The sequence below is a fragment of the Macrobrachium nipponense genome, chromosome 44 (assembly GCF_015104395.2).
Source record: "Macrobrachium nipponense isolate FS-2020 chromosome 44, ASM1510439v2, whole genome shotgun sequence".
Classification (NCBI taxonomy): domain Eukaryota; kingdom Metazoa; phylum Arthropoda; class Malacostraca; order Decapoda; family Palaemonidae; genus Macrobrachium; species Macrobrachium nipponense.
Window position 1 is genome coordinate 39,620,229 of NC_087221.1, and position 13,000 is coordinate 39,633,228.

General features: G+C 33.4%; 2 protein-coding genes across 3 annotated transcripts in view; both read left to right on the forward strand.

The window, feature by feature from the left end:
- The window catches only part of LOC135204206 (filamin-A-like), a 275,259-nt gene extending 268,279 nt beyond the window's left edge, over positions 1 to 6,980 (forward strand). Inside the window, 2 exon segments of the mRNA XM_064234296.1 lie at positions 1,165 to 1,295; positions 5,827 to 6,980. Coding sequence (XP_064090366.1) covers positions 1,165 to 1,263 — 99 coding nt within the window. The 3' untranslated portion in view covers positions 1,264 to 1,295; positions 5,827 to 6,980.
- A 2,246-nt stretch (positions 6,981 to 9,226) lies between these two features.
- Positions 9,227 to 13,000, forward strand: part of LOC135204207 (nuclear factor 1 X-type-like) — a 451,271-nt gene continuing 447,497 nt past the window's right edge. Inside the window, exon 1 of one of the 2 annotated variants that reach the window (XM_064234304.1) lies at positions 9,227 to 9,357. The gene's annotated coding sequence lies outside the window, so the exon portion shown is untranslated. The remainder of the gene's footprint in view (positions 9,358 to 13,000) is intronic. The other variant, XM_064234305.1, reaches the window with a different exon arrangement.

Sequence of the window (13,000 nt, forward strand, 5' to 3'; positions counted from 1 at the left end):
TTGGACATGTACTGAGAATAGATTAGAAGCATTTGGCCAAAAAAAAGGAGTAGATATGGAAGTGGTTAGAAAGGATCATGAAATCATAGAAAGAGGACATAGTGAAGATGTAGACCTGAAGGAAGTTCAGTCAGAAAGAGCATAAGACAGAGGAGCTTGGGCAGAACTCACTTTGTTTGTAATGCTACAAAGCGAAAAGCTGGCAAATAAGATGTAACACTGTACTAAGTAAAAAGAAGGGCCATTATAGGTAAATATATATATATATATTTATATTACTTGTAACTAGAAAATTTCTTCTTTTCAGATTTACTGACTAGGTTTTTACAAGGCAAACAATTTGAATAATGTAGCTCTGTGGGAAGCAGTGTAGAGCCGACAAAGGGGTTCTGTAGGTTAGGATTGTTATTTCTAAGTCTCCTACATATTTAGGAATGATAGTTGAGCATTGAAATCAAGGGGAGCAAAACTGGCCTGAGAAAGCCAAAGTTAACTTTACCATTTAACGAGGTTAATTTTCCTTTGAACTAAAATAAAAAGTTAGTGTCCAAAATTATAAAACTATTTGGTTTTATAAAATTTCATATTTCAACAGATTGTCATAAAATTCTATAACTAGATACTTGTATCTCATTCCTAGACTTAAGATCTCATTCCTTGACTTAAGATTCTAGTTGAAAGGATTTGTTTTTGAATGAGGAGTAAAACAGGTAGCTGGAAATGCTGTATGGGAAGAAGCCTTAATGAACAGATGAAAACCAAAAATCAGAAAAAAAATTATAGTTGAAGCACACTGTACAGAGCCATTTTGTTTCATTCTTCAGGTCCATTAAAATATTTGACATGCCTCACAATTTCTCATAAATTGTTTGTATACTTTATTGTGGTGTTCCTTCTTGAAATAAACCATGCATGATGAATATTGAAACTTTTTATGCATTTCTATTAAATATTTTAAATATATTGCTGTATATAATGTCAAAGGTTCCAATTCTACAAAGACAATTAAATTTTGCAATCAATTTGCTAAACATAACAGTCTTAAAGTTCTAAAACTTCATAGAACATTTTTGTATTATGGTATGCAACAGGTTGCTTCATAAACATAGGTGTATTGATGATATTGTATGTGTAAGGGCATGCTAAACTCTTTTTCTGGTACAGGTTGGGTACAAGGTCCAGGACCATGGGGACTACATCATCTTAGTGATGTGGGGTGACACTCATATTCCAGGGTCCCCTTTCAAAGTTCAGATGTTTTAAAGTTAGCTTCCCTCCAGAAGTCCATTTCACTTGTAGGTTTTCTTTTTGATATAATCCCAAAACCTGCTTGGTTTGCTCCATTCCCATATACTCCACTTTGAAGCCCCTTAACTATCTATGGTGAATTTGAAACTCATTGTATCACAATTTTCAATCCATTTATGCATTACCCTCATGTGGTACTGAATAACAAAAATCATGAGTTATCAAGGTGAATCGGTTCCCTTTCCATAATTTGATAATTTGCCATATCTAATGCATTGAAATATGTTATCAAATAATTACAAGATAAACTTGGCATAAGATTGAATAACTATAGAAATCTTTATCCTATTTAAAATCTAAGCCAAGTGAAAAGGTGATAATTGCAAATGTTACAATTTATATTTAGTGAAAATGATACAATGATTTACAGTTTTTTTTTTACAGTGTGACCCCACCCCCACCCCCACCAGATAGCTTTTGATATTGGAGTACTTTACCTTAATAGGAGTTGGTAAACTACAAGGATTAAAACGTAGTTTTTACTCAATCATTTACTTAATGTTGCTTAGAATTTGTCTGGAATTATAACACCCTCAATCAGGTTTTGTCATTTGATAACATTGAAATGTTACCTAGGAATATTTTACGTTTGTCAGACTATATACTGTAAAAAAATTATTTATAAACATCCACATATGCATGGTATTTTTTTAATGAATAGCTTGATTTGATCCATGAACTGTTGATTTCTCCCCTTACTATTCATTGTAGAAATTACTCAAGACATGCTGGTTCTCTTATTCCCTTAAAAAAGAAAAAAAAAAGACCATGCACAGGAGAATGAAGTTTAGAACTAGCCCGTTGCAACTGTCATTTAGGTAGTTAATACATTGAGCTAGAAAAATCTTTATACAACTGTAGAAAGGGAATTTCAAACACCCATCTTCATAATGCAGTTAATAAGCTTTATGAGCTCCTCCTAATTTTAAATTTAGGATTATTCCATTTTAATTGTATGAGAAGCTGTTATACCCATTTTTTATTTGTGGCACATAATGTCTTTAAAATCTGATCCTCTCAGCATAGCATATCTCAGGAAATGTTTTCTGATTTGGTAATACAATTCAGATGGCTTGTGATATGATTTCCAGTAGTATATTATTCATAGTGTAAAGTATTGTGATTTTTTTAGGTAACGATAATAGCAACACAAAAAAAAATTATTTTTTTAAGAATGATGACAGAATTTATTGAGACCAGTTATTTATTTGAAAAATAGAAAAGTAAAAGATTTATGAAGTTCTTTGAATTAAGGATTTTTTAATTAATATAATTACACTGTGCTACTTACATTTGGAAATATTTACCAACTCTTATTACAATAAGTATCCTGATTCCACTTTTATCTTCAAGCCCCATCTCCCATAAATTCTCCATGAAGCCATTCCCTTAAGTGCCGGTATATGTTTGCTTCAGTAGCACTTTCTTCCAAACTCAGGTTGGTTACAAGGTTCACGACAAAGGAGATTACATCCTCCTAGTCAAATGGGGAGATGAACACGTTCCTGGCTCTCCTTTCAGCGTCAGCGTATAAATTCCCTCCTGTTCCTGAGCTGTTCGAGTGGGTTGTTCCCTTTTCTTCCCTGTATTGTATATGTATTACCTCCCAAATTGCCCTTCCCTCCCACCCTTCTAGTTTGTGCATTTTCCATTTGAATATTTATAGTGTTGCTTTGTTTGTTCCCACAGCACGTTTTCCTGGATGCTGAAATTGTTTAGATAACCATGAAAATGTGACAATGTTACCTCACACTTGTTGAACTTGAAATAACAAAATTTTTGGAGTTTTGCATGTAGCATTTTTGAAAAATGAACAGAGTTATTAGTAAAGTTATTATTGGGTTATTATCCTGATTTATAATTTTATAATCAATATTGTCACATTTTTTTATGACTTTATTTCCTTCATATGAACTACGTATTGTGGAATGTGATGTAATATAATAGATAAACATCTTTATTTCTGAATTATGTTTTCCTAGCAGTAAAAAATGTGTACAGTAGAGATGTCTTTAGTGTAAATATTTTGTACAGTAGAGGAGAGGAAACAGGTCTGTAATGCAGATGATATATGTGGATGTCTGGTAAACAATCAATCGTCTCCACAGTAGTATTATGCATCCTGAAAAAATATAATGAAACTTTATAGTAAGCTTGAGGCCATTTTTTAAAAATACTGTTTCCCCAAAAGTACCAAAAATAAGTCCACCTTGACTTTTTACAATGTATCAAAGTTGAAAATAAATATACTGTATTTACTAATATTGAACAGGAACCCCCTTTAACATTAAATATGATTATTTATCCATGTATTATGTACATTTTAATTATGCTCGATTTCCCTTTCAATTGTTCATACTTGATGCAATAAAAAGTTCAAATAAAAATTGAAAATGTTAATACAGGTACGTAGTTAGTTTTCTAACAGTGCAGTAGATTGTTTATTTTCCACATCTGAATTTGATAACTTTCCTATACCAATTGGTCAAAGTTTCTTAGTAGTGTCACATTATTTTCATTAGTATATGCTGTACTATTACCTAGCTTGATGTTAAGAGAACAGTTGCATGTTTCAGTGTTTAGTATTTTTAGCTTTCACATTGTAGAAACAAAATATAGAGATGTTAGGGATCTTAGATAATCTAGGATGTTTGAATTAAATATTTATTAGGACAGATGCTAGCACTTGGAAAATTTTCAAATGTTGTAGTGATGAAGGGAAACTTTTTATAGAATGTATTTGGAATTCTTATCAGAGTAACAAAGTTTTCACAGCTGTCAAAGCCCAGTAAGTGATATAATCCTTTTCTATTATTATTTAAAATGGAGTATGTTTAAGTAATGTTTTGGACATCTTAACAGCATGGAAAAATTTTATTTTATCACGCCTAGAATTCTCAGTAATTCTCAGTATGGTGATCGTTATCTGAAATTAGATATTCATTAGACAAAAGAACTATGATATTCTTTTTCTCAAATGACTATCCCGCCGTTTAGAGGAACCTGCATGCCTGTGTATACAAAATTCTTTTTAATTTTGTAGATTGATAGATATCCTTCAATCCAGCTAGAGTATATCTTGTGTTCAAATATTAAAAAAATTGTATAGTTAATGTAAATACTTTCATCATGAAATCTCAGCACACAGCAATGATACATTTTTCTTTGCTTAGATCTTCCTTAATATAATTTGAGTATAGTAAAGTGCAAAGTTTATATAATCCTTGTTTTTCAAAGCAACATTGTGAAATTCTCATCAAACATGCTGTAAGCTTTTTATGTGCTTTAGTAAGTGATCAGAATAGTCTAGTCTTTACTTTTCTTGAATCCAATTTTTGTTTGCCATTTTTTCAATTACATTACAGTTTTTGTAGCTTTATTGAGTATGGATGAATCTTAAGTGTAACAAATTGTTTAAGAATCTATATAAAATTCAGTCTTGCTTATTGGCAGCCTCAGAATACAGTACACAAAAATGCAGCCGTTTTTTTAACAAATTCCAAAATTAAGTCTCGCAGCATCTTTAAAAATGAAGTTTCTTAATTTTAACTTGAATCAAGTATGAACTATTACATTATGAAACGTCAGTGCAGAAACCCTCATGGGAAATGTAAATCTCTTTCCCTTGCTAACTGCACACTAAATATTTTGAATTTGCATATGAATGGAGTACTCATAAATGTTGTATAGCATGTCTCCTTTATATCAGACATTAAAAAATTATGTAGTTCTTTTATTTAGCACAACTATCTGTTAAAATAGTAAAAGACCTGTGAAATACTATTTTAAAGCTATTTTAATGTTAATGTTAACTATCTTTCCCTTCATTTTAACCTTTCGTAACATGAGAACACGTTCCATTCTTGGAAAGTGTCTCAACAGATTTGACAGTTTTAAGACCCAGGAGAGGGTGAATGCTCCATCCGTAGATTGTTATCCTAAATTTTCCACAGCTAATTTGCACAGTATAATGTAATGTGCTGTGTCAGAAAGCAAATAAGACTGCATTTTGAGAGGATGACGACTTGAAGTAATTTTTTTTAATTGAAAAGGCCACGTTGCCTAAATATGTAAGGACCTTTTATTTGGCATATCACACAGATGTCAAGACACTGCTGATGAAAAAATAACTTATAGAAATGTTAATATATCATGGATGACCTTCACAAAGGAAATACAGTACAATTTTATGTATTTTAATGCCTCCCACATGGAGAACAACACTTCTCTTATTGACATGCAAAAATACTAAATTTCTTTTGACATCTGTGCTATGTTTTGAAATGCTAGATCACAAGAGGAAATCTTGTTGATCAAACACTTTTACCATGTCATTAATTTCTTCTCATTATAACTGTTTAAGTGTGCACAACCATTTTTCTTAAATATGTTATTGGGTAACTATGAAATTATTAATGCATACTAATATTAATCAGTGAATGTGGTAATTTAAGGGAGAAAAATTTTTTTCATCATATTAAGAGTGTAATTTTAATGTTCTTTTCTTAACCTTTACAGATTGCCTATGTCGTACGTGATAAGGGTGACTACATCCTGATTGTGAAATGGGGTGATGACCATATACCTGGCTCACCCTTCCACGTGACACTTTAAGGTTTTTATTTTAAATCATATATCATGCTCACAGAAAAGAAATCGTGAAATATTTTAAGACCACTATTTTGATAACTGTAAAAGGCATTTGTTTTTGTCATGTTAATTTATTCATTAGTTCCATTAGCATTTTATATAACTTAGTATCATCTTACATTGTTTCCTATTATATATATATATATATTATATATACTATTTATAAAACATCCCTCAAGGAACTACATGAAACCTTTATAAATTTATGAATAATTGTATTTATTGCTGTGTTATGGTTGCATTTGTGTTGGCTATCAAAAAATCAATTGATAGGCGCAACATGAATGGAAGGCTTCCACGCTATTAGAATATCGTTACTTTTAGGAAGTATTTTACAAATTCTAATTATAAAAGGTGCTCCAGTTATGTTAAGGCTTTGGCTATTTGTATTCTTAAATTGTAAGCTCACTGGTAGTTTCGCCTAACCATTGGAGAAGCTCTACTCTGTTCCTGTTGATTTGTTGAAATTATAATGGATATATTATGCTAGTTCAGGTTATATTAGGTACTTAAATCTCCATTTGTTTATATGCTCTGCTCATGATTGCTGGTAATTTCAGTAAAGTGAATGTTTCAGATTATAATAATGATTTGTGCGTATAGACATGATCAGATTCTCAAACTGTCCTATTTGTTTGCTCTGTTCTTGATTGCCACAAAACTGCATTCTTCCTTATCACTTTATATGCTTTTCCCCTTTCTCCTAAGGATTACAAATTCTGACAATGATAATTTTAAAGAGAAGTCTGCTTAAGACATTTGTCATGCTGAATTTGTTTTCCTTGTGATATCATAAATAAGTAAAGTGCCAATTTCACTTCTTTCCTGCAGTTCTGCCTATGCCTTGTTTCAGAAAACATGGGATAAATTTGTTTAACCTAATCGTTCAAGCTTACATTAATGTAAGCTTGATGGAAACTCAGTCGACATAGGTTCATGATTTGGACATATTTTTTGAATAATCATGAACTCCAACATATATATTTTCTGAGATCAAATAAAAGCTTATGTGGGGTTTTAAATTTGTTTTTCTATCCTACTCACATAAGTTAAGTATATCTTAGTTTAACCAGACCACTGAGCTGATTAACAGCTCTCCTAGGTCTGGCCTGAAGGATTAGATATTTTTTATGTGGCTAGGAACCAATGGGTTGCTTAGCAACGAGCCCTATGGCTTATTGTGGAATCTGAACTACATTATATCGAGAAATAAATTAATATCACCAGAAATAAATTCCTCTGATTCAAAATTCTGACCACCATATTGGTAGGCGAGCACGAAAACCACCTGTCAAACATGGAACTTCCTACTTACATAAAACTGTACTGTATTTCCTGATATTTTATTTGAAAATTGCTGCAAACTATAATTTTTTAATTCTAGTAACAGTAAATTCCTTATGAAAATAAAGCTTTTAAAAATTCCTTATGAAAATAAAGCTTTTAAAAACACCCAGCACTATTAAGACCTCATAATTCAGAATGATTGTTAATATCCAACCATAGAAAACGGGAGTTGGAAAAAATTATTAATATTATTAAGGTAGATTCTACTCCAGGCCCCACACCTTTGTAGTAACTGATTATGATACAGACCCAGTGGGGTTTTTTTTCAATTCATTGCCTTGAGGGACGTGCGAACTCGCGACATCTGAGCCAATTTTAGACCAAGTTTAGAATTTATACAAAACCAAAATTGCCATATGCTAAAATATGAATGGAAATTAACTAATAGGAATTTGAGTGAAATTTTTACAGTAGTTCGGTAGTCTGTTACATCACAAACAGAACCACAAACCTTCAAGTAATATTTCCTCATATTTAACACCATCTGCAAAATAGTATAGCATTTGTGTCTCGTGGCCAAGGACGAGTACCTACTGAGATTACTTGGGATTTTATTGGAGAGCTCTTTGGGTAGGTTAAATCAAGGTTGACGTAACACGAGCATTATTTTGGGACTATTATTTGGTTTGTACCCACACCACTCTGGATCCGATCTGGGAATACAAAGAAGCCATTTAGTAATGGCTGGCAAAAAGGAAGGAAAATTCAAACTATTGATTTTAACTATACTCTGTTTTTTTTCCATCTGTCCATCCGCCTGTGGTGTTTCCGCATGGTAACACTGCGTCCCAAGCCTTAAATAGTTACGCTATGCGTAAGTTTTAAGTAAATAAAAGGATATCTGGGTGTACATTTGCAACTGAAAAGTGTTTTAATAATTTACTGTATCCTAATTACACCGTTAATATTCGAAATAGAATATTATTTAAAGCCCTGGACACAGTGTTACCTTGCACAAACACCACAGGCAGATGGACAGATGGAAAAAAACAGAGTATACATATGTTAATGTAGTACGGAGTGAGATTTAGGAGGTAGTAGGCCTAAATAGTTAATTGACTGAAATATTACTCAAATGGCACTCGTGGAACACAACAGCTGCTAAATATTCCATCACAACAATTCGTGATCTGCACTTTGGTTCGGTGTTGTCAATCCAAGGTAATTTGACATACTTAAGCAGTCTGTAGGGTAATCTTACTAAATAATGAACGCCTCAGTGACGTGGTCGGTTTGGTGTTGGCGTACCACCTCTGTGGCAGCGAGTTCGATTTTCGGGCATTCCATTGAGGGGTGAGAGATGTGTATTTCTGGTGATAGAAGTTCACTCTCGACGTGGTTCGGAAGTCACGTAAAGCCGTTGGTCCCGTTGCTGAATAACTACTGTTTCTATGCAAGGTAAAAATACCATACAAACTAGCAAACAAACAAACAATCATACTAAATCTAAACAAAACTTACAGTAATTGCAAGTTTTAGTTGTACTGAGATCTGTTTTTCGCCGAAAATTAGCATTTCTACAATATACAGAAAGAGAATTTGCCTAAAAATGATAAGCTATTTCAATATTTGGTTTTGCGATATTTGTTGTAGGCCAAACCTACGTGATGCTTAGACGGATTTTTTTTTTTATTTCATGGACACAAAAACAAAATGAAATGGTACCAGTACTACTAAAATGGTAATTAAATTCATATCGCGACCCCCGAAGACAACTGTTTTAAAGAAGAAACTAAAACGGAATACTACACCATTCATAATGTCGCTATAACTATGCTATAACAGGTTCAGTTCATTACCGTGCATATCCTGAGTCGTAAGGTAACGAGAAGAAAAGTAGGGTAATTTTAGTGTGTGTACACGTCGGAGAATACTCGTTAGGTTGGCAATACTGTTTTAGTAGACAGTGACACCGTGTTGGTGCAATGTGTGTCGGTGCAATTGTTATTTCTGTAATAATTCGGCGATTTCGTTTTGAATTTTATCTGAAAACTACGAGGATTGAGTGATGCAGTTACAAGAACGTCGTGAATTATCATTTTATTCGAAATGGTAAGTATATATGGCTATTTCGTTGATTTTGGGACAAGGCTAGCTTAGCCTACTAGGCTGAGTGGCTCTTCAAGATAAGCCTTTCCGACCAGCTATGCATATTATTCCCATTTTAGAGGACATAGCGTTTAAAATATCAAATAAAATTTTATGAACCTTTGTAGAGGACCATATGCATGTGCGCTGAAGGGAAAATTGATAATGGAATCAAAGAAATATTTATCCGATCGTCTGATGTACTCACTTAGGCCTAGTACTTAACTACCCTATTCCACCGAAGCCTAGGCTCTGATTAATATTATTTATGGTGAATATAGGGTAATGTACGTAGACTTAAATGTAATCAGAAGCTAGGTTAAATTACAAAATAGGATAGTATAGCTATATATAGAAAAAACAGATGGAAATCAATCAGGGTGACCAGATTTTGAAAATTGAAATACGGGACACTTAAATTGAAGAGGTAGTTGAACAGTATAGACACAACTTACGCGAAGTTATGCACGCAGTGACGCAGGCAAAGTCCTTCTCAGCCTTCTTTATTGACTTTTCTTTTGTTTTAAAGTGCATTCGTTGTAGATTTTGTTACAAACAGCTGTTCATTACATGTGTCAAAGCATTAGAATATTGCAATCAAGCATGTTTTGCAGCTTTGAAGGATATTAGTAACAAAAGTGACTTGCCATAATATATTGAATAAATTGCAGACAATAAAATACATATGATGAAATCTTTTCAATAATCCTTTTAAAATTATTTTCCTCGTTGTTGTTAAGTTATTTTCCATTTGTCATATTTTGCACTAGATCCAACTGCTCTCAAGAGATGGTGTTTGGTTTGAGCATATGTGATGAACTCCGAACAGGACAGTGTGAAATTGCAGTTTATCTGTAGTTCTGACTTGATCAGCTCTACACTGCACCGGTTCCTATACCCACCCTATCGTTGGCCCATCAGAGAGAACACTCGCTCCACTTGAGCGTTTGAAGGGGGATGCTCAGTACAAATTTCGCTAGTTTGTTGTTTTTTTTTTTTTTTTTTTTTTTTTTGTAGATATTGAAAATACGGGACAAAAGGCGTCACGGGGAGGGTCGATACGGGACACGGGACAAATGTCATAAATACGGGACAATCCCGTCAAATACGGGACGTCTGGTCACCCTGAAATCAATATAGGTAGCTATACTCTCTTTTTTTCCATCTGTCCATCCGCCTGTGGTGTTTCCGCATGGTAACACTGCGTCCCGAGCCTTAAATAGTTACCTATGTGTAAGTTTTAAGTAAATAAAATTATATCTGGGTGTACATTTGCAACTGAAAAGTGTTTTAATAATTTATTGTATGCTAATTACACCGTTAATATTCGAAATAGGATATTATTTAAAGCCCTGGACGCAGTGTTACCATGCGCAAACACCACAGGCGGATGGACAGATGGAAAAAACGAGTATAGTACCAATGTGTCGCAACGTGAACGAAGGGAAACTCTCAAGGTTTCAAATTAAGATTAATTTAACAGCCCGCCCTAATATTACAGGGATAGGAATATTGAGGGGTAGATCTAGGTATAATAACCCCGCCCCTGGGTATTTCTTTGGAAATTACAGTTTTCTGTAGTATTTCGGTTGCTTGCCTATTAAGACTTAACCGTTATTTTTGGGGGGTCGACTGTAATTAACCTCCAGGGGCCAGTACAAAACACGGCGAAATTTGACGCCCCAGTCCCTAGTGGCGTTCGTATTCGTTGGACCGTTTCTTGCAGCCAGGGCTGCCAGATTTCCACACTAAGGAAATCCACGCTAGGTCTGAGACATTTGCCAGTTATGCAATATGTTCGACTTTATCGAACTCAGGAATGTACAACTTGTTTATCGTGATCTTTATTAAGTGCTCAAAACTTAGCGGTATAACTTTCCAACTAGTAGCTTTTTATTTTTATATAACTGATAAACAAGGATAGACACTGCCCCTTTCCGTTTTTAGCTTATATTGTTTAAGCATTTAGTTAGATTTTTATTGTTTTTTTTTTCTTTCTTTTTCTTTATGAGAGGGTAAACGAAGCAACACTTCTCAACAACAGTCGGTACTCCTTTAATTTGACGATGAAAAAAGTAACATAGGTGTTTTAAACCTATGTCATCGTAATGAAATATAACGATAAATTTATAATGATGTTCAATCCGGCATTATTGCCATAAATATAACGACTAGACCTATATCTTGGGCTAACTAACACTGTTGGTTATTTATGCTCGCAAGTGAACTTAAAAAAGTAATTATCACTCTATTGTATCATTGCAATTACATAATTGCAATCACTTTCATAAAGAATTGAAGCTGCAAATGTAATAGTAAGCACCAGTGTTATAACTATGTCTTATTTTTTAGAGTAAAGTAAACTGGCAACGTATCCTGGACCTTGGCTGATGTACTGAACCATTTAATTTTACATGATTTAATTACCACTGCATTATACAATTTCTCACTTTTATCGTTGTTATACACATAGTCATTCAATTAGGGCATTATCAACTGACAACGAAATCATAAGAGCTATCATCAATACTGGTAACCTAGGCCTATGATTTTTGCTAAGGTCTTACGTTATACGAATTACAGTTATGAAATCATTAAAGCCCGTTCCTTTCAAAAGTTTAATGTCACCGTAGTTGTAGAATAACTAAACTGATTATACAGGCATATTAATCATTTTCACATGCAAAAATTGCAATATGTATTGCAAAGCTGTAAAGTGTATCGTTGAAAAATAATTTGCTACCAAATGGCTGTATGAATGTATGCATGTATTTCACAAAATTTTCAAGAAAATATACCATCAAAACTAGCAAATTAAGAATACTCTTTAGCATAAAAAAAAAGAATAAATATAGATTTCGTTGAGGACCAGACTGAAAATAATTTTGAATAGATAGTAACTGAGACTGGTCGGAGCTGGAGCCAGCCAGTTCGTTCGGTCAAGATCTAGCTTATATTCTAGGTCTTGGTTTGCACATGAATCAACGGTCATCGTTATGCATCTGATAAACATCCAAACGCATACACAAATTAAATAGGATAAAACTAATCATTTATTTTTATGGATATTTGTGTGCGAGACTTATAAAATATAGTAAAAAAATTTCATAACTTATTATTAGATTTTAATTAGTCTACGCTTTTTAAGTATAAAGCATGGAAATTTTTACGTGTGGACTCCACACCTAATCACAGTGTGGACAAGATAAGCCGTATAGTGACGTCATTTCCACACTTCGGCAGCCCTGCTTGCAGTCCGTGCGGAGTTATTGCCTAGAATTAAAAAAACATTGGTATACTTTCAGTTTGCTTACTTGTGAATAGGCCTACAGTAAGGGTTGGTGCACAGAGACCGAAAAACTCAGACGATACGAAGATTCATGGCAAAAAACTTAACACAAATACTATTTAGTTTATTGTTTTTAATGAAAATTATATGAGAAAACTATACCTTAGACCAGAAAAGTGTGTTGGATTGGGGGGGGGGGGGGGTTTGGGAGCAAAGTACCATAAGGTAGGAATTCGTTCTAGTTTAGGTTGTTATTTACACAGATATCTGGTTATTTAGTTCAGGCATCGTCGAGGGTACTGATTATCTAATGGTAGA